The sequence below is a fragment of the Callospermophilus lateralis genome, chromosome 13, assembly GCF_048772815.1.
Source record: "Callospermophilus lateralis isolate mCalLat2 chromosome 13, mCalLat2.hap1, whole genome shotgun sequence".
Taxonomy (NCBI): Eukaryota; Metazoa; Chordata; class Mammalia; order Rodentia; family Sciuridae; genus Callospermophilus; species Callospermophilus lateralis.
The window spans coordinates 44,279,117-44,302,159 of NC_135317.1; the positions used below are offsets into that span (position 1 = coordinate 44,279,117).

Sequence of the window (23,043 nt, forward strand, 5' to 3'; positions counted from 1 at the left end):
CTCTTTTTGATGTTGTATATTTGATGTTCTGAATGCATCCTTCATCTTAATGTCCCTTTCATTCCCTAGGTTTGGAAACTTTTCTGCTAATATTTCACTGTAACATTATCAATGCCATTAGCCTGTATTTCTATTTCTTCCACAATGCTAGTGATTTTTAAGTTTAGTTTCTTAATTATCCCATAGTTCTTATAAATTCAGATCATAGGTTTTCTTCTTTAATACCTTCTAAATATTTTAGGTGAGCTTCCTTGTCAAAGTTCTGAGGTTCTGTGTTCTACCTGATTTAATACATTTGTGAGACTCTCCACTAAACTTTTTATTGAGTCTTTCAATTCCAAGATTTTTACTCTACTTCTTTTCAGAGTCTCTCTACTGAAATGCTTTCACATTCTGTATTTTCTCGCTTAATTCATTCCTTAGATCTTCTTTTAATTTCATTCATCATTTTAACAATCAACTTTTTTAAATTCTTTGGAATTTTACCACTTCAGTGTCTGTGGATTCAATTAATAGGAGCTTATTGACTTTTGGAGGTATTCTACTTACTGTTTCCTTATATGTTCTAAGGTCCTCCTTTATTTGTACATTTGTTGATATAAATTCCTCTTTTTCTTTTATGTGAGAGGTCCCTTAGTGGGTAGTTATCTATTTATAATAATCCCTGGGCTGTGGGTATATATTAGCTTCAACATATATGATCAGCAAAATAAAAGTGTTAAATTCAATCTCTAGTACCACTTTAAAAGGAAGAGTAATCCTCAGTAATAGAGGTAATTTAAGAGTAAACCATATCAACATAGGCTATAAAAGTTATTACTAAATGATCTCTGCAGCTCTATTAAAGAGAAAAGTGGATGGAAAATAAGTAGAATCAACTATAAAGATTAAGCATTAATGATAGTACAGTAAATTGAACTAGTAGAAGAAATATTTTTTAAAAGAAAATAGGGAAAAAAGAAAAACACAAGAAATAAAAGGGATAGGGAAAGGAAAGGAGACAAAATAAAATGAGAGGAAAAAAATGGAAAGAAACTGATTGAGAATGGAGATGATATAGAAGAAAAGAAGTATAAAAGAGGACCAAATTTACAGAGTATATAAACTTAGCACTCTGGGGGAAAAATAATGTGTGAAAGTTACTAGAAATCAGTTTATATTGAGCAGTTAATGCAACAATAGTAATAAAGAGATTCAGTGTTCTTCTTGCTGAGTTTTTTAGAATAGAGACATTTTCTTTTGAGATTTCAATTTTAGAATCTCCCAACAATGAGGAAGTTTGTGTGACACAAATATCACATTGTTTGTTTGTCTGTCCAGTCTTGTTAGGGTGATCTGTATGCTGAGCTACACCTCCTCTTTACTTGGCAGCATCTATTAGAATAACACTGTCTGTTTCAGAGGAGATTACAGCCTCAAAATAACTTTGTTATTATGACTAGGATGGGAATGTAAGTGTGACAAGGACTCCCACACTCAGCCCTGTTCCAACCCAATTTTACATTCTTTCAGCTACTTTCCTGATCCCAGAGTTTGGACAGCTAATTTCAAATGAAAGCATCCTTTGTTCTTCTCTGGTCTACAGACTTGTAGACCAGAGCTGTGGCTCCCACTCTCCAGACCTTTTCCCAACTCTGTGTTAGAATCTCACATTTCTGTACTCAGACTGACTCATGGCCTGAACATCCAATGATCCAGAGAAAAGTAAAGCCTAAGTGGCTGTTTTGTCTTGGGTATTCAAAAAGCATGTATACCAAAGATGCAAGTATGGTTTAATATACATCAATGTAATTCATCACATAAACAGAATTAAGGATAAAAATCATTTATCATCTCAATAGATGAAGAATACAAATAATAAAGACTGGAGAGGACATAAAGAAAAGGGAACACCTTTACATGTTGGTAGGACTATATGTTGATACAACTGCTATGAAAATCAGAATACAGGCTCCTCAAAATAGCAGGCATGAAACCACAATATTACCTAGCTACACCACTACTCAGTATTTATCCTGAAGAATTAACATCATCTTACTACAGTAATAGATGCATACACCCATGTTTACAGCAGCACAATTCACAATAGCCAAACTATGGAACCAGTCCAGGGTTCCATCAACAGATAAATGGATATAGAAAATGTGGTATATGTTCAAAATGGAGTTTTATTCAGCCACAAATAAAATTAAAATTATATCATTTGCAGGAAAATGTATAGAACTAGAGACCATCATGTTAAGTAAAATAAGCGAAACTTAGAAGGTTAAGGATCATATGTTTTCTCTCATAAGCAGAAATTAGAGAGGAAAAATAAAAACAAAGGTGGGAGTTGATCTAGAAATCAAAGAGAGACCAGTAGAGGAAAGGATCAAGGGATGAGAGGTCAGGATGAAAGTAGGAAAATACCAAGGAGTAATAGTAGCCAAATTATATTGTTATATTTGTGTGCATGTATAAATATGTAAGAAAAAAGTCCCACCAATATGTAGAACTATAATGCACCCATTAAAAGTTTGAAAAAATAATATAAATAATAATAAATGCTAGAAATGATGTAGAGGAACCTCCTGTAGTTGTACTAATTCATAGTTCCACTCTTGGTGGGACTATGAATTAGTACAAGTACTATAAAAATCAATATGGAGTTTCCTAAAAAGATTAGGCATGGAATCATTACATGACCCAGCTGTATTACACCATGGTATTTTTTTTAAATATTTTTTTTACTTGTCAATAAACTTTTATTTATTTATTTATATGTAGTGCTTAGAATGGAACCCAGTGTCTCACACATGCTAGGCAAGTATTCTACCACTGAGCCACAACCCCAGCCCCACTCGTTGTTATTTATCTTAAAGAATTAAGGTCATGATACTACAGTGATACATGCATATTCATGTTTATAGCAGCACAATTCACAATAGCCAAACTATTAAACCATCCAAGGTATACATCAACAGATTAATGGATAAAGAAAATGTAGTGTGTATCTACATAATGGAGTTTTATTCAGCCATATAGAAAAATTATGTCACTTGCATAAAAATGGATGGAGCTATATACATTATGTTAAGTAAAATAAGTTCAACTCAGAAGGTCAAGTGTTGTATATTTTCTCTTATATGTGGTCGCTAGAGAGGTAAAAGGAAAAGAAAGGTGGGTTGGACCTAATGAAAATGAAAGGGAAAATTATGCAGTAGAGGAAATTGACCAAGAAATGTGATGTGGGGAGACAGGGGAGGAAGTGCTTGAGAATAATATGGCCAAATTATATTGTTATATTGTGTGCATGTATGAATATGTAACAACAAATTCCACCATTACATACAACTACAATGCATCAAATAAAAATGTGGGGGGAAAAACAGAAAAAGGCAAGTATACCAATAAGAATAAAGAATTTTAAAAAGAGAGAAATAGGAAAAGCAAAGGTACTGAAGGTACTGAAGGGATTTCTAGTTTCATCTCAGTAGGTCCAAATGAAGAATCTTTTTAAGTTGTCACTTCCCCACTTTCATTATCTCCCTTAAGAGTGCTGGGACTTTCTCCTGAACATGCTCAGCTCATAATATCTGATCTTATTTTCTGCTAATATTACAAATTTGTTGGACAGTAGCACCTATTTATCAAACTGGGCTGGAGAATTACTTTGGCTTGTTGGAGGGGAGCTTCCCTCCCTGACTCAGACACCATGTGCCCAGTGCTGCCACAGTCCATTCCTTTTATTAATTCTCTTTCTAATTTAGAAACTTGATATTTTTGGGTTTTACTTGGTTGATAGATATCTGGGTTGCCTATTAGAATTTTCCCAGTCTTTCTACCTCGTATCCTGCTGCTGCAAAAATGTTATTTTAACTCAGTCTCTTGGAGCTGCTACAATATTGTGGGTTCCTCTGATCCAACATTTCCCAACAGACTTTCTAATAGCCATATATGGTTAATAAGCATATAAAATGTGGCTAGTGTAACCAAAAAAATGATTTTTTAAAATTAAATTTGAATTTGAATTTGAATAATCATGGATGGTTAGTAACTACTGTAGTATATACTGCCACTTAAGACTAAATTTTTTTTATTGTTGGTTGTTCAAAACATTACATAGTTCTTGATATATCATATTTCACACTTTGATTCAAGTGGGTTATGAACTCCCATTTTTACCCCGTATACAGATTGCAGAATCACATCAGTTACACTTCCATTGATTTATATATTTTAAATAGAAAAACTGAGTAGGGGGCTGGGGTTGCATCACAGTGATAGAGCACTTGCCTGGCATGTATGAGGCACTGGGTTCAATCCTCAGCACCACATAACAGTAAATAAAATAAAGGTCCATTAACAACTAAAAAAAAAATAAATAAATAAAAAACAAAAAACTAAGTAGGCCTTCTGATTTGATTTAGAAGTTCTGTGTATAGGGATACTATGCAACTGATTATACCCATTTTCCTCCCACATCTCAATAAGGATGTTTACATGTCAAAACTGATATCAATGTTAATCATATCGCCCTCTTATTGCTTTTAATTCAATTAATTATTATATTTCACTTACGTGGATTTACATGGCATGTCTTTCAAGGAGTATTTAGGCATCTGTGTAAGCTGATTTTTCAGTTCTTCAAGCTTTTGCATTTGCGTTACTACTTTTGAAATGTTTAAAGAGACTGTTTTCTCAGGTGCTAGAATATCTGCTTCTGAAAGACTATAACCTCTACTTAGCTAAAATAATAAAATAAACAAATTATTTAAGAAATACCCATTTTCCTCCACATCTCAAAGAAATTTCAGTTTGCTTTATAAAATCTGATTTTATCTACAACTATTATGTCAAATGATGATACAATAGTTAACAAAAATATGAGCAATTATCTATCAATAGAATCACAGCCCAATAAGGATGTTTACATGTCAAAACTGACATCAAATCTTCTGTTTACACTTTTTATATCCAGAAATTTGAAGCAAGCCCAATAATAGTAAGTACAACATAAAATATTTACAAGAGTAATTCTAAAATAGTTGCTTCACCTAAATTCTTTCAAAAAGTATCCCTACTGTGATAATTTATAGAAACACAATAATTTGCTCTCAAAGACTAATACCTTGTATATCAAATCCCAGAAGTTAACATATAAGTTTCCATGGAACTGCATTTATCAATCTGTATGAATAAAATCTTAGATCACTTTGGGAGTCTCAAGTTTTTTGGAATAGACCAACTAAAAAGCAACAGGCAATAGAGAGAATCAATAAGATTTATAGAATAAGATGACACATCATTATTAATATTCAAAGCAATAGGCCTACCCAAAGGAAGTCCAGCAAAGAGGAGCATACAAAAGCCACAGTGACTGTTTTAATATGTTTTTTTGCTGCTTGACCAAAAGACCTGACAAGAACAATTAGAGAAGGAAAAGTTTCTTTGGGGGTTCATGATTTCAGAGGTCTTAGTATACAGACAGCCAACTCCATTCTTTGGGGTCCAACATGAGGCAGAACATGGTGAAAGAGTATGGCAGAGGAAAGCAGCTCAGAACATGGTTCCAGAAAAGAGAGAGAAAAAAAAAGGGAGACAGACAGACTCCACTCTCCAGGGACAAGATACATACCCTTAAGGCACACCCTCAATATCTTACCCTATCTGCTTTCAGTTACCACTCAGTTAATCTTTACCAGGGGATTAACACACTAATTAGATTAAGGATCTCATAACCCAATCATTTTACCTCTTAAACATCTTACATTGTCTCACATTTGAGCTTTGGGAGCACATCTCATATTGAAACCATAACAGTGAAAGAAACAGCAATTCACAGAGTTAAACAAGCATAACAGCAATTGGTCTGGGTGGAGAAGAGTAAGAAGTTTTGACAGGATAATACCAGAGATCCATCCATGTATATACCTCTAATGATGGGAGGGAGAGTGGTCAGGGGAGAATTCAAGGACTAGCAAAGAGAAATTCTAGCATTAAATATTTAGAACAAGTTTTTCATTATAGTAATGACTACCTAGAATGGTATTAGAATAAAGCAACAGGAAATGTTGACCAGTATAATGCAAGTTTGAGATATTGATAAGGCTATGGAACTGGGGAAGAGAAGTCAGAGACTTACAAAACCTTACTGGTAAAGGCAAGATCCCAGAGAAGAGCCAGGACATGGCACATTCTTGTGGGCAGCTTCTCCCAGACCTCCTTAGCAAAATTCCCCAAAGCAGAACCCTTATGCACAATGTCCCAGCAAGAGGTACAGCATCTCCCTGGAAGATGTCTTTTCCTAGGACCACAGAGTAACTTTCAGGGTACCACCCTCATGAGTACCTTCCAATTGAGTTTAAGTTCTACCAGCATGGTACCCAAGAAAGTTTCTGGCACCCAATGATGACAACTAATCCCTCTTCAGAAGGTCTGAATCTTAGCCCTAAGTTGGGAGAAGAGGATCTGGGGTATTTAGATGTGTTCCTTCCTTGAGTGCTCTTTTTCCATCCTGGGGGTTGAGGATACTCTCTATATCTATTGCTATATTCTTTTAGATTGTCTTTACCTCTTTAATAGTATTTTCTCTACTATAACAATTCTCAAATTAAGCATTGCCTAATCAAATTAGTATGTGGTTTTTGTCTTTTGATTAAACCATAACTGGTACATTGCATTTCCTAGTATGAACTTAATGTGAACAGAAGTCATTCCTAGGAGAAGGAATGATGGCCCAGAACTAAAGAAGTAAGAAACAGTGAGATTATCAACTATAATTGGAATTGATATTATAGCTATTTTAGTTTCTGTAAGTGTACCCTGTGATGACACAATTTCCTGATAACACATTGTTCAGAATATATCCTTGTCATTAAGCAATGCCTAACTGTAAATAGAAAGATAGAAATCTATAGTTCAATAATAAGTTACCTGCATTAGAAATTTGATTAATAATAAAGTTCAGAGTGTGACTTGACATACAGTCCAAGGGTAAAAAAGAACACTGATCTTTATAAATGCAGAAGTCAAGGAACTGAGAAACTAGATTTTAGATTTTAGATAGATCATGTACGTTGACAGGAATGAGTGCAAAAAAAAAAGAAAAAGAAATACAAATCTATAAATAAAGCAGAAAAAAATATTTCTAGTTTCAAAAATAAGAAGGCAGAAGACAGAGTGAAGTTCCTAAATTATGAAGAAGAAATTTTACAAGCGAGTAAAGGAATAGTTGACTTCACCCAACCTTACTTCTCTAGAAAGATAATGATCATTATGCTATAGTCAAAGAACTTCTAACATTTCTCCAATGTCAGCCATATCTATCTTAAAGAAAGTATGTATAGACAATGAAAGTCTTCTACTCTGCTAAAAAAATAGTTTATTTTCCCTTTAATTTTGTATTCCAAATAAGTCAGCCTCTTTAAAGAGCTTGGGCTTCAAAAGTAATTTGAGTGGACCATAAGCATGACAAAGGTAAAACTAAAATAATTCTATATACCACTAAAAGCTACTTTGGAAATCATTGTTATTAATGGTATATATGAAGTTTTTTCCAAAATAGATTAAAAGCCCTTAAGTCAGAGGCTTAAAGTTCTCAAACTGATAAAGTACTTGAAAATCAGAAGTACAAATTACTCTAGCATTATTTAAATTATTTAATACCATTAAAAGAACATATTAAACTTAAGAGAAAATTAATAGATAATTGTATGTCTGTGAATATATTATGCATGATTTTTTAAATATAGGATTTTTTAAATTGATAAATTCTACCTTATCATTTACTACTTTCTGTAAATTAGGAAAAGAAAAACAGTTCAATTTCCCTTATTCAATTTTGGGAAACAAAATGTATCAAATTTTGAATATAGTAGATAAATACAGGAATATAGGGTATAGATCACTAAAAAATATTTTTCTACCCACTAATTCCTCTTCTATCAAAATCAAATGATAACTTTATGACCCAAACTTTAAACATACCTCTAATTGATTTTTCAAATGAGTCGAAATATTGATTTAATTAACAATGAAGAAATGTTATGGAGCTGGGGTTGTGGCTTGGTGGTACAGTGCTTGCCTAGCACGTGTGAGGCACTGTTTTTAGTCCTCAGCACCACATAAAAAATAAGTAAACAAATAAAGGCACTGTGTCCATCTACAACTAAAAAGGAAAAAAAGAAATGTTATACTTGCCTCCTCCATTTGATTGACCTGTAGCTGAAACCACTATACAATAAGCAAAACATAAAGGAGCAAAGAAGAAAGAATTAATGACAAGTTGAATTTCCTCAGTAAAATTAATGTACATATACATATATGCCTCTGAACTTTCATCTGGCAAGCATCAGTTCTTAGGGTTCATAAAAGGGCCCAATGCAACATACAACTGAAAATAAAGTTTTAAATACAGCAGCAAGTTTGAAAGTCCTTTAACTTCCACAAGACTTAGAAAACTGTTTCATTTAAATGTATTTCTCTATTAAGTTTTAGTATGTTAGCTTCAATACATTGATCATACCTTAAAAAGAGATTCCAAAATCTGGAAAATAAAAATTTAAATAATATATTTTAAAATAAAATCCTTCACAATGTATAATATTTAATTCATATCTTATTATTTTCAATTATAAAAGTATAATAATTGCTAAAATAGGACATAAATCTATAGTTTAAAATCATAATTTTAAATTCAAAGACAGTGTTTCAGTCAATTCTGTATAGACAACTTACTTCAAGAATAAAAAGTAATTCTACACCCTTACAGAACTATATTAAGAGGCCCCAAAATAATCCATATGAGTCATTTCATATATTTTCTTAATATAGGTAAGGAATAAAAATATATGCCAAAGGGCATATGTTTCTCTTCATAGAACAGCAAGTTAAATAATTAAAAGCATTACCTTTAAATACTAATAATACAATTTTTTCTTGCTAAGGAACTAAAATATCAAGATAGAAAATATCTTACTGCCATTTTTGTTTTTTATGCAAAATACAAAGAACTGGTTTGGGAGCTTTAAAAATATATGAAAAAAATACACAGATTAAAATATACTTATCCCTTAAAAATTTAATGTGAAATGATTAGATCTTCTACCCTCTATCCACTTTCACATCTGGGTAAAAGTTTTGAATTGCACTATTAAAGAAAAATATTTCTGCAAGCATTCGGATAGAGGAAAAATGTTATTCACAATGAACCAATATAGACTAGTCTACACTGTCTCTGCTGCAATATTGACTCTACATCAGGGTTCAAAAATAGTGACTCCACAACCAATAGTAGCAGCACCACACAAACATGCTACTTATTAAAGCAAAACCTCAGGCCCCACCCCAATACACTGAATCAGAAATTCTGGAAGTAGCACCAGCAATCATCTATTCCTTTAGGTGATTATTTTTTTTATGCTAAAGTTTGAGATTCACTAAGCTAAATAATAAAATGCATAGATCTACTCAAAAAAAATATGAGGCCCTCCAGAAAATAAACTAAATCAAATTAGTATCCATGTTTGAAGAAAAATATTTTCAGCTACATAAGGGTTTAGGAATAATATCCATTAAGTCACACTGTCTTAGAATAACATCCTTCTTTACGTTATTAAGTGGATTCTGAGGTTCACAAAACCACTCTTCTGCCCTAAAAATTGATGGGAAACACTAACAGATTCAAACACTCGATGTAGCTTGAGTTCTACAATTATGTACACCATTAAGAACTAGGAGAACAGTGGCTTCCTAAGTTCCTGAGAAATCTCACATCAGTAGTTGCTAACACTGTTAAACTAGAACAGTACTGATAAAAACAAAGATGAAAATTGAATAGAAGTGAGAAAAAGCAACATTCGACACACAATACTTAAATAGGGAAAGTACAGTTAAATTATGGAGTAATGCCTACAAACTTTTTGAGGAAAATATTAAATTGCAATTCTAAATTTAAAGATATTGAGGACTGCCTCCACCAACCTGCACGGGAACCCAGGCCCAGGCAAGGCCCTGCCAACCAGCAGACCCATGCCAGAGCTCAGTCCCTGGCCCAAGACTGCCCCTCATACCTACACAGTGAGCTCTTGGACTCATAATACTTGAAATGACTGCCTTAGTTTCACTTATTGCTTCCACAGTCACAGCTTTGGTGGCTATATCTCAAAATACTCAGCATACAGATTTTCTTAATAATTTGGTTCAGAATACTTCCAAATCTCTTCATAATCAGATAAATATTGATGAAAGAATTTAAACTAAGTTAAATGCCTTAGAAAATACTGTCATAAATATTGGTAATGAGCTTTCAGCTTTAAAGTTCAAAGAAAGACTCAAATGTTATGCTGATTATAGATACGTGTGTGTTACTGCTGTCAAATAAAATGCTTCCCAGTGGGATTGGGAGAAGGTTTAAAACCATTTACTAGGTATTTAGTAGAACAATAATAACAATTTGGATCTTTTAAAGTTACTTCATCATACTCACGATATACAAAAAAAAAATCATATTGATTTTTCAGATCCTACCACTTTAGCTGACCAAATACTTTGAGAGTTAAATGTTTTTTTTTTTTTATTCCTGAAAACATACTAAAACATTCTGCATGGTATATTATTGGACTGTTCTGTTTGCTATTAATCCTTTCTTGTATTGTAATCATATGATGTTGTGCCTTCAGAACAAGAACTCGGGAACTTGAGATAGCAATTCATCACCTACTTTTTCAAAGAAAGAAGGGGGAATATGTTGGGAGCCACTCAGTAAATACACGCCCTTAAGTCCTAAGCAAGAGATACTGAACCACTATTGCACCCTGCAATAATTTAGGCTTTACCTCCGCTCAGATAATAAGGCGTGACTCCAGGAGTAGGCGTCACCCAATGGAGTTGAGTTACACTCACTTATTCCTTTGTAATCCTATCCTTTTGCCCTTTTTGGGATACAATGTTCCAGAGAACCTCCACTTGTGTGTCCCCTATATAGGAATAAAGAATTCCAGTGGCTGTCTCTCTTTCTATGGACCCCTAAGTTCAGAGAACCATCCTGGATTTTGACCATCCTGGATTCTGTGTGTTTGTGTGTTTTCTTCACCATTTTCTTAAATTATTGGAATAAATTTGTGAACCCAGCATAGGTCACAATCTAGGATAGATGGCGATAGGTGACTAAATAATACACTACTGAATAACTAATGGGTAGCTGAAGAAATCAGGAATGAAATTAAAGAAAAAAATAGAGGTAAATGTGAATAGTGAAACAACATATCAAAATCTCTGGGACTATGAAGACAGTTCTAAGAGGAAAGTTCATTGCATTGAGCTCACTAATTAAAAAAACAGAAAATCACCAAATAAATAACCTAACTTTACATCTCAAAGCCCGAGAAAAAGAAGAACAAAGCAGCACCAAAAGCAGTAGAATACAGGAAATAATAACAATCAGAGCCAAAATTGATTAAATTAAAACAAAAATAATATTTAGAAATTTTATCTCTAGAAATTCAAAAAATTGATGAAATAAAAAGTTTGTTGTTTAAAAAACAGACAAAATTGATAAAAGCTTAGTCAAACAAACAAAGAAAAAGAGAAAACTCAAATTACTAAAATTCTGAGAAAAGGGAAAAATCATCATGAACACCACTGAAATATGCACAATAATTAGAAGCTACTTTTAAAATCTATAAACCAATAAAATAGAAAATACTGAAGACATCAAAAAATTTCTAGAGACATATGACCTACCCAAATTGAATCAGGATGACATGGAAAATTTAAACAGATCCATTTCCAGCAATAAAATTAAAGACACTATCAGAAGCCTACACAGCAAAGAAAAGTCCAGCACCATATGGATTCTAAGCCAAGTTCTATGAAAGCTTCAAAGAAGAACTTACACCATACTCCTCAAATTGTTCCATGAAGTAGAAAAGGAAGGAATCCTTTCAAACTCATTCTATGAAGCTAGTATCAGTAATAGAATGGTAGCTTGAAAATCCCACAATTTTTGGAGATTAAGTAATATACTTCTAAACAATGCATGGATCAAAAAATCTTAAGAAAAATTTAAAATATTTTGGATGGAATCAAAGAAAATATGACATTAAAATTGTGAGATATGATGAAATCTCTGCAAAGAGAGACATTTAAAGCATTAATGTAGTATGGATGTTAAATGTCCCCAAGGTAGTGCTTTGAGGATTTGGTGGGACCTTTACTTGGTGAGGGCTGACAGCAGGTCTTTAGATAAATAGGGATGTATTCCCAAAGGGGATAATGGGACTCTAGCCTATTCTGTTTCTTATTTTCCTTTGCTTTCTGGCTTATAATGTAAGTGGTTTGCTCTACCCATATATTCTTGCTATAGGCCTAAAACAATGGGGAACAATCAATCATAAATGGGAACCTCTAAAAATATGACTCAAAATAAACCATTCCCCTTTATAATTAGTTATCTTAGGAATTTCATTACCATGATGGAAAACTACTCATGCAAGCATTGAATGTATATATTTTTAAAAAAGAAAGACCTAAAATTTAAAAATCTAAGCTTCCACCTGAAGAGAGAGCAAAAAAATATGAAGTAACCAAAACAAAACAGATAATAGGGCATAAATCAATGAAGTCCTAAAAAAAAGAAGAACAAATCAATACCAAAAGCAGAAGAAGACAGGAAATAATTAAAATCAGAGATGAAATAAATGAAACTAAAATGAAAGAAAATTTTAAAGAGGTTTCTTTCCCTCTCTTCTGTCAAAAGCTCAAGCAGAATTATCTCTGTCATTCAGGTAAGAATCTGGTAGAATTCCTAGAGATAAAATTCCTAAAAGTGTGGGTGTCCCTTGATAATGGGCACCCCTAATGTTTTCCACACTGAGAATCACCAATTACATTTTATGTTTGGGAGGGTTTTGCTAATCAGTTTCTGCTCCTGTAAGTTGTGATTCTCTGTATTTGCCTGCTGGTACTCTCCAACTTAAGGGTAGCTCCAATTTTAGGGTAGCACAAATTTACCTCACCTTTTGTAGGAAGAATTATTGATTTTTACCTTTGTTTAGCCTTTCCTCATTGTTTGCACCTCTTGAATGGTTGTGTAAATCTCCTATTCTGTTTTTAAGCTGGCTAATTTTAAAGTTAAATTTGACTACATAGTACCCACAACAAATGGTTGCATTCTAGTTTGGTTTGCTCTGGTCTGTTTTGGCCTGATGCAGAAACTCAGCCAAAAACAAAAACAATAACTTCCCATAATTTTTTTTTGATACCAGGGATTGAACCCAGAGGCACTTAACCACTGAGCCACATATCTAGATTTTTTTTTAATTTAGAGACACAGTCTTGCTAAGTTGCTTAGGGCCTTACTAAGTTGCTGAACCTGACTTTGAACTTGCCATCCTCCAGCCTCAGCGGGTATTACAGCATGCTCCATCATACCTGGCCCATAATTTTTTTAACACATAACAAAACATAACATGGAAATCCTACAAATTCCTACAAAAAATATGACTAAAGAACCAATTATATGTGTACAAAGAACATGTTACCACAATGTTTACAATAAGTAAGATAATCTATTAAAATGTCTATAAATTTTAAAGATGATAAATGTCATTGAAAACCAGACATAGGAGCTTAGAGATGGTGGAGTTGCAGGTTGCAGATCCTACTTTTTCTGCTGCAGCAGGCAAATACAGCAGAAATTGGAATCAAAACAATCAGAGAATAGCTATTCAACAAGGTGAGTGACAAAGAGTACACAATGAAGGACAATTATAGATGAGCAGAGACTTAAGACTCTGAAACTATGGTTATTAAAACAGAAAGCAAGAAAGAATTCATCAATCCCAAACCTGCACCTGCAATGTCAGGAAAAATCTGGGGAAGGTGTGAAAAACAAAGAAACAGAGGCAAAACTAACACCTTTGCCTCAGAAACACTGGTAGAAATGAAATGCACACCAAATTAAGCTGGAGCAGAAGAAGCTGCAAAGTGAGCTGATGCATAAGAAGTGTTCTTCTTTTCTCTAATCTGTTGGTGAATTGGAGCAGGCAGTCATTTTATAAATACAATGCCTAAATTGGCAGCTCTAAAATGATTACATTTACATAGTTTTGTCCCACCTAGAGATACCGGCAAATATTTTCATGGGAAATGCCTTTAAGCTGAGCATCTAATTAACTTATGTAGTGGGATCACTATGAATCAAAATTTCCTGAGCCCCACCACCAGCAAGGGAATGGAGCAAAGCAGTCAAAGTAGAGGTGGGGCACTGAAACTGTCCAGGTATAGTACATTTATACACATACCACAGCTCAACAGAGTTTAATTTGTCCCCAGGTTGGAGAAATCTATCAAAAGGATTCACTAAGGAGCTCACAGGCCCTGGCACCAGACAGACAAAGTAGCAGTATAAGCCAAGGATAAATCAGGCTGCTGGGCCACAGATAATATAGGCCCTTTCCCTCAGGGCCTCCAGAGAGCTCCTAGGAGCCCAGGCACACAATGGAACCACTGAAGTCATCTACATTTGTACTAGAGGTAGGCAGAATGAAGTTTGTATGAAGAAGCATCAGACCCTGAATTCTGTGCAGTTTGTGAAGTATAACTCTGTTAGATTGGGTGGGGGAAGGGAAGACTAAATATACAGTTCTCCAAACCAGCACAGAGACAACTGGTATTGTCACTACCTCGATGCCCAGAGACACTCAGAGGTCATGCAGCCTCTAGGTAAACAAATGAGAATCAGGATAGAATAAAACATTAGAAATAAATCAAAATGGCAAGATTATAAATACCTGTCTATAATGATACAAAATGGCAAGATTATAAATACCTGTCTATAATGATACAAAATGGCAAGATTATAAATACCTGTGTACAATGATACTGTATGTAAAGGGTTTCAACTCCCCAGTTAAAAGACAGAATTGTCTAAAAAAAATACACTACATAAATAGAGCCAATAACAAAAACCAAATAATCATCTCAACAGAAGCAGAAAAAGGCTTTGACAAAATTCAACACCTACTCATGATAAAAATCCTGAAGAAACTAGGGATAGAAGGAACTTACATAAGCATTATACAGGCTATATATATGGCAAACCCAAAAACCAAAATCATACTGAGGAGAAACCAAAGTCATTTCCCCTTATACCAGGAACAAGACAAGAATATCTACTTTCACCATACCTTTTCAATATAGTACGTTAGCCAGAGCAATAGGCAAGAGAATGAAATAAAAGAGATGCAAGCAAGAAAAAATAAGCCATCACTGTTGGTAGATATGATCTTGTTCTCAGAAGGTAAAACAAACATACAAAAGAACTGCACCAGAAGAGTTCTAAAGCTGATAAATTCAGCAAAGTAGCAGGTACAAAATAACATAAAAATTAATAGCTTTTCTATATACTAATAATGAATCTACTGAGAATCAAGAAAACAGTTTCACAGCATATTATTTTTACAAAGTGAAATAAAATATATTACATTTGAAAATACACATAACTCTCTCAATTTATTACGTAAAAGAAAAATTCAGATATCTAAATGTCTGTGTGAAGAATAAAGGAAAATAAATAATGCTTTCCAATGCCTTTTATAACTCGTATTGAATCTAGGCTAATATTGCTAACTGTATATCACATTCCAGTTTCACCAACCAATGAAAGTTTTAATATTTTACATTTGGCAGTTTACACAGAATACATACATCATGTTCTTCTTTAACTGCTTCTTCTAGCTGAACTGCAAATTGTGAACAATTTACCAAGAACGAATTCATATCATCCCCAACCTTTCAGAAAAAATAACAAAACAGAAAGTTAATTTTATTTTTCATAATCCATTTGCATACTTTTCTTAGTATACATAACTATATTTTGAAAATATTTCAATTTTTGTGTAATTTATATTCCTTCAAACACGTAAGGCAAGAAACCATGCTTCAAATGCAAATTTTCCCAGAAAGAAAATGTGGAAGAAAGTACAATATGGGAATTGGTCCATTAATGACATACTGATTCTCCTCTTCTCATTCTCATCTACACATCTTCAGAAAATCAAACAGCCCAGCCTTACTCTCCTGAAATTTCAGGTGGTCTAAAAAAGGTAACCACTGTGTGTATAACTTAAAAATATCTCTTTCTGTTAGAGAGTGAATGTGACACTGGGACTGTACCTCAGTTGTAGAATGCTTACCTAGCATGGACAAAGCTCTGAGTTTAATCACCATAATCACACAAAATTAAAAAAAATGTATGTGAACTACAACTTTTGACTAAAAGTACACTTAAAATGAAGACTACAGTTTTTTGCTAAGCAATAGAAAACTTTGAGGAAGACAATAGTTACAGATTAACACATCACAACAATTTAAGCTCTTGTAGAACAGTGATTTATAAATCAAAAAACCGACCGATGATAAACAAGTCTTAAATGCACACATACAGTTAAGATTCTCACAAAATGGTTTTCCATGAATGGTATATTCCTTGAATATTACATTTTAAATATATTAAAAGAGAAAAAAATGAAACAATCATCCAAGAGAGTGGGAAATGCACAGATTAGAGTTACTAATCAAAAATATAAAGCAAGACCACCAGCATACTTTAAGATTTTTCATACACTCATATTTCAGATGCACAAACACAGAAGATGGAGATCAATCTCACTAAGTTTGCAGTTTAACCAAATAACATCTAAAAAGGGGACAAGACAGGGCAAGAGGGTTAAATACATGTGAAAAGAAGTGTTAATAATAATGAATCATGCAATTAAAGCTGGGTAAGAGGACAGAAGGCCACTAAAATGGGAATAGAACCAACAAATTACAGTTCCCAGTGAAATCTAAGAATTTTTGAACTCAGAATATTAAATGTACTAAGTAGGAAAGATAGGAGGTAGTGGCTATAGATTAGATGATTGAAATTCCAATTATGAAACACTTACTAATAATGACAAAGATTAGAGAATGCCACTTCTCAGTAGTTGGATAGAAGATACAATCACTGGGGGAAAGAAATTCAATGGCATAAAAGGCTAAATTATTTGGAAAGTTCTTCTGCATGAGCACTGAAATAATCGAGAATAATGACAATAGTAGATGTTGTGAGAAGTAGATTATATAATAATTCAGACTATAATGGTCTATCATATATCAATTCTTCCTTTCTTCCTAATAGAAATTTAACTTTATTGGGCATGGCAATAACATACATAAAATGATAATAATGATGATAAATTTTTAGCCTCATTTACCAATAATGGTAGTCATGTGTCCCAATCAGTCCAAAGAAACAAAAGGAAATTATTGTCAAAAAGATCCAATAGTGCTAGAAAGTAGTCAAAAGTGCCACGTAACATTAGGATGCAAGAAGACACAAAAGGTCTTCACTCCAGTGTTAATATATTGAAAAGAAAAAGAATAATCTTCATGTTTTTCCTTGAGGATATTGAAAAGGCAAGAACTGAATTCCACAGAAAAAGCTCTTTATAAATGAACAAGGAACCAAAGCCATATCCATACCTAATGGGGGTATAGTAGATATAGGATGGTAGTTGACCCAGTGTATACAGTCTAAAACCAAACATGGCATTGACAAACAGAATTTGAAGCAATGAAGAAAATCAACTGAGCCTTTGACAGTCAGTCAGCCTGATAGATGAACAGGAATGAGAAAAAGTACCCAATGCAAAAGTAAATCATTCAACCCAACAAGGTTTCTTCCACCAGATCCCTCCATGTTTGAATTTTTCTAAGAAGATGGCAGAAATGGAGGTCCACAAATCCATTGTGAATGACCAAAATTAAAAGGACTGACAACATCAAGTTTGGTAAGAATGTGGTGCCACTGGAACTATCATACAAGCTGTTAGCAATTCAAAATGATACTGCCCTGTTAGGAAACAGTTCAGAAGTTGTTCACAAAGTTAAACATAGTATAAACTATTTTTTACAGTATAAACTATATTTTACAGTATAAACTATTAATTGAACTCTTTTTTTCTATTTTTTTCTAATTGAACTCTTAATAGCATATATGTTCTCCAAAAGAATTATATACAAATGTTCATAGAGTTTCATTCATAATAGCCAAAATAGCTACTGGATTCAAAAATACAAATTGTTTATTAACTGGTAGGTAGATAAACAAATAGTGGTATGGCATGCAATGTAGCACTCTTCAAAACAAAAGGAGCAAACTACTGATATGTGAATACAACAACATGAATAAATCTCCAAGATATACGTAATAAGGATGAAAAGCTGAATAAGCAAGTCTATATACTATGTGATTCTATTAATATGAAATTCTCAAAAAAAGCAGAACTATATTGAAGGACCAAGGACAAGATAGGAGGAAAGAACTGAACAGAAAGAGGTACAGTGAAGCTTTTTGAGATAGTGGAAATGTTTCAGATTTTGATTATAGTAGTGACTGTAAACGATAAAAAAAGAAGAAATTAAGAGAAATTCTACTCTGTATATTCTTGTGATGGTCACATTTTGAAGCTCTGCCAGATTTAACCAAAATGTAACCAAACCTATTTAAAATTGAATTCCAAACTCTTGCCAGCTCAAACACTGGCAGGATCAAAGAAATCAATCCTTCCAGGAAAGCAACAAAAAGGAAAGGTTGTAGATTATAGAAATCAAATGAGAATCAATTAAATTAAAAGTTAATGGTTCCAGCTCAATTCAATTCTTAGGAGAGTGCAAATGCTTAGCTCTTCAGTCTAAACGCCAAAGAAAAGAATAAGCATTCTCTAGAAAATAAATTATATCTCCACTCCCAATATTCAGAATATTACAATGCTCAGAATTCAATACAAAAATATATAAAATATATGAAGAACCAGGAAAATGTAATCCATAATCAAAAGAAAAAACAGTATAAGAAAACACTCTGATGACCTAGACATTAGAATTAGAAATCAAGGAAATTTTAAAATCTATTATTGATAAAAAGCATTTTCCAGGAAAGAAAAATAGAATAGGTAAAGAGGTGTAGAAAATAGCAGAAGAGATGTAACAATATCTTCAAAACAATCAAAAGGTAATCCTAGATATGAAAATTATAATATTTGAAATAAAAAATTATCAGATGGAGCTTAACAGCCAATCAGACAGTATAAAATGGATTGAACTTGAAGATAGTCTAAGGTATATTGTCCAAACTGAAACACAGCGTTCTCCAGCACAATACAAACCTTTCTGACAATACTTATCTGAGTCAAAACCAAAAAGCATTCTTCACCACCACTCCTGTATGTCAGCAGGTCTGAAAAATAGTGTGGCAGTAAAAATTGGCCTTCCATTTTCCTCAAGGTATTGTCAGTAGGGTTGAATGGAGAGCAAATTTTCACCATCTCTCTGGTAGATATAGATGGCAGCCCACAACATACCAGTGTTATGTTGGTGGGGCCAACCCAGAAACTTCTCTTTTACTCTTGTCTGAAAAAGCTAGCAGTAGAATGCAGCAAGGATATCTGCTCTTACCACTAACATTTGATGCAATACTGCAAACCATTGCTAGCACAAGAAGTCAAGCTAAGAAAATAAAAAGCATTCGGATTGCAAAGGAAGAAATAAAACTCTCCTTTGAATGAAACATAATTGTCTATACAGAAAATTCCAAGGAATCTATAGAAAACTTCTAGAATGTAAATGTACATTGAACAAAGTTGCAAGATACAAAATCAGATGCAAAAGCAACATATAAAAATCAATCATGTATGTACACTCATACAAAACATGGAAATAAAATAAATGCAATTTATAATTATTTCAAAAAACATAAAATATCAACGTATAATTAAAGAAATCATGTACAGTATCTAAAGGATAAAATTTTTTAAATGCTGGTGAAAGAAATTAAACAAGACCTATATAAATGGAGAGAAAAACTAAATTCATGGTTGAAAGACTCAAGTATATCATTACACAGAATCAAACTCAATCCCCAATAAAACTAATTATATAATTAAAAAGTACTACTCCATGTATCAAGTGTAGTGAAGTATGGTTGAATATTAAAAATATGTAAAATAACTCATCAATAAGCTGAAGGAGAAAAATCATATAATTATCTTAATAGCTGAATTATTCCAATATTCATAATGAAGATATTTGTTAAAACTCAATAACTTCCTTTATTCTTTTTTGGGCAAGACAGAAACACTTTTCCAGTACTTTCTCAATATGTTTATACAAAACATGCATCTTAAACTGACACCAAGTCCATCCTTAAAAATTAAATAGGAGAAGCATTATTATTAAAAGTAGACTCAAGATATAAATATACCTTAATTAAACTTTAAGATAGGGGTTGACAGGGGATGAAAAAACTAGTACACTTCTGTCAAATTTTCCAAAACTATTGTTTTCATGCATAGGGAATTCATTCTGAGAACATATGTGGACGCAAAAAGAAAACCTTTTCACTTTTCAGTGTTAATTTCTCTACATTAGGATTATATACTTACAGATAAAGATAATTCTTTCTCCCCAGGCTTTGCTACTGGTTTTGCTCCATCTTCAACACTAGATCCATAGGATTCTTCTAAAGTAGAAACAACCTATGAAAAAATACAAAGCAAATTAAATATTTTCATACTTTAAAATTAATTATATTAAATGTAAAATGTAAATGTAAAGTCAATAATGCCAGGATCTTTTTATCAGTAAGACATTTCTGCCAGTGCTATAATCTTAAACTTTCCATTCCATGCCCCATCATATATCATCAAGATCATATCATCAAGCCATCACGTATCATCAAGTCGTAAGGAATAGTTCTTGATTTTACTCCCTAGCAATGAAGAGATGCTCTGGCTACCATTTCTGTGTTGATAAACATCTGAAAGAGAAAGGGTGTGTACATACATGATGGTTGAAGCATTAAGTAGGGTTTTCCTCAAAGTATGTTTTGACTTTCTTCTATGAAGGGAGCAAGAAAATAGAAATGTGGAGACAGAAATCAATACAGATTTAGAGGAATTTCTCTGTGCTAACACCTGAAACTTTGAACTAGTATTGTGGAAGTTTGACAAACTATATTGTATTCTCCCTCATTGTTCTCACATATATTTGGTACATTTACAATTCAATTCTAAATCATTATACCAAAAAAAATTCTCAGAGAACAAGGGCTATTTTTCCAACACTATGAACTAGTTCTGAAGTGCAGAGAAGAGATAACATAGCAGACATGAGACTCAAAAGTGTGTCATTATGAATTCCCGCTTGCAAAGCTGGCCTTAGCCTAGCATTAGATTAGGACTTCCTACCATTCACTAATGAGTGGCTCCTATCCCTAAACTGTTTGTACAAACAATGATTTATGCTGCACACCTGATCTTCTTGTCTGATTGGAATTTTAGTACATGCTAGACATAAGGCACCTAAGTGACTACTCCCAATAAAACTCTGGGCACTGAATTTCTAATGATTTTCCCTGGCAGACATTTCACCTGTGTTGTCACAATTCATTGCTAGAGAAATTAAACATGTTCTGCATGACTCCAAAGGGAGAGGATTCTTAAAAGCTTGGACCTGGTTTTCCTCTAGATTTCCCTTCATGTGTCTGCTATACTAAATCTTACCAACAGATTAATTATATGTTGAGTTCTATGCATCCTCCTAGAAAATCACCAAACCCAGGGGTCATTATAGGGACTTCCCAACATGGGAACCAGCAAGTGTCTTACCACCTTCAGATGGTTGGTAATCTTCCTGATCATTTCATCTTCTGCTATTAACTCCTTTGTCTTACTTGATGGAATGGGCAAAGCATATCGTACAACGGATTCTCCTGTTGGTGGAGATCTCAGAACCATTGGTTCAATTTTACCACGTACTGATTTTGCACCATGTTTTTCTTTTGGATTAGGTAACAATGGTAAATTAAGTTGTCTTTTTTTTTTAGATAATTCTGGAACACTTGCTAATTTGTTACTATTAGATGACAGATTGATTGCTGACTTCATTTTGTTATCAATTTAGCTTCCAAATTGTAGATGAAAAATTTAATTTCTCCCTGAGAATAAAACATTAAGACATTCAGAGAAATCTGTACATCATTTAATTAATCAATAAAAACAGAGTCATTCTAATTGAATTCACATATCATATGTTTCTATTGGTCTGATATTTTAGCAATTTGTTCAGAATACATCAAGCAACTTCTAGGAACTACAATTACACTTTTGACTCTTCTGAGTTACAATTATTGAAATAAAACAATGAAAGAACACAGTTATCAGTGTATCTAATTTACAAAAAGAAGTTATTTAAACCTAAGTGTAATAACTATAACAGTAAAAGCTTCATCATGTTTAAACTAAAATATACCAATATATATATATCATTCTTCCAATTTTACATCTAATTAAACTGATCTCAGGGAAGTTAGTGAACAGCTAAGAATCATAAAGATAATTAGTATTAAGTTTAAAATTTCATCATAGATCAATTTTGCTACAAATCGTGTTTCTTTCCTGTACTATTTGCTTTCAGAGTGTTGACAATTTTATCTATACACTTTATAGTATTTTGTATTTTATATATGTAGGGGCAAATAAATTAAAATATTTCCAAATTTAAATGATGGAACAATTATCAATTCATATGAAAATGGCAAATCCCAAAACCAACTCCAGAGAAATTACAAAATGGAGAAGAAAATGTTCCTAACAACAAACAATATGTTTTAAAAAAAACTAAAAATGTGGAGCACTTGTGGATTGTTTGGAATGAGAATGCAAGAGGAAAGAAGGCAGAAGCAATAGTGAAGAAATATATTTAGAAAAAAATCATATTCTGTTCTTACTTTTCCCCCATATTAAGCTAATTCATGCCCCTAATATACATCATTATTCCCAAAGCTACTCTGAGATAAAGAAGTATAGACTGGATAGGCCCTTGACTTTCATTCTTCTAATCCTCTCTCCCTCCAAAACTGATTACAAATCCCAGAATAATGTCTCCTACTAAAGAATATTAAAATGTGAATAGAATGGCAAAAATGGAATAGAATAACATCAGAATAACATCAGTTCT

General features: G+C 33.0%; 1 protein-coding gene across 1 annotated transcript in view; it reads right to left on the minus strand.

Annotated features, from left to right (window-relative positions):
- The window catches only part of Ccdc7 (coiled-coil domain containing 7), a 109,858-nt gene extending 87,887 nt beyond the window's left edge, over positions 1-21,971 (minus strand). Inside the window, exons 1-6 of the mRNA XM_076872895.1 lie at positions 21,693-21,971; positions 20,469-20,561; positions 15,691-15,774; positions 8,507-8,527; positions 8,182-8,214; positions 4,561-4,727 (exon numbers count right to left, since the gene is read on the minus strand). Coding sequence (XP_076729010.1) covers positions 4,561-4,727; positions 8,182-8,214; positions 8,507-8,527; positions 15,691-15,774; positions 20,469-20,561; positions 21,693-21,971 — 677 coding nt within the window. The remainder of the gene's footprint in view (positions 1-4,560; positions 4,728-8,181; positions 8,215-8,506; positions 8,528-15,690; positions 15,775-20,468; positions 20,562-21,692) is intronic.
- Positions 21,972-23,043: the final 1,072 nt, after the last annotated feature.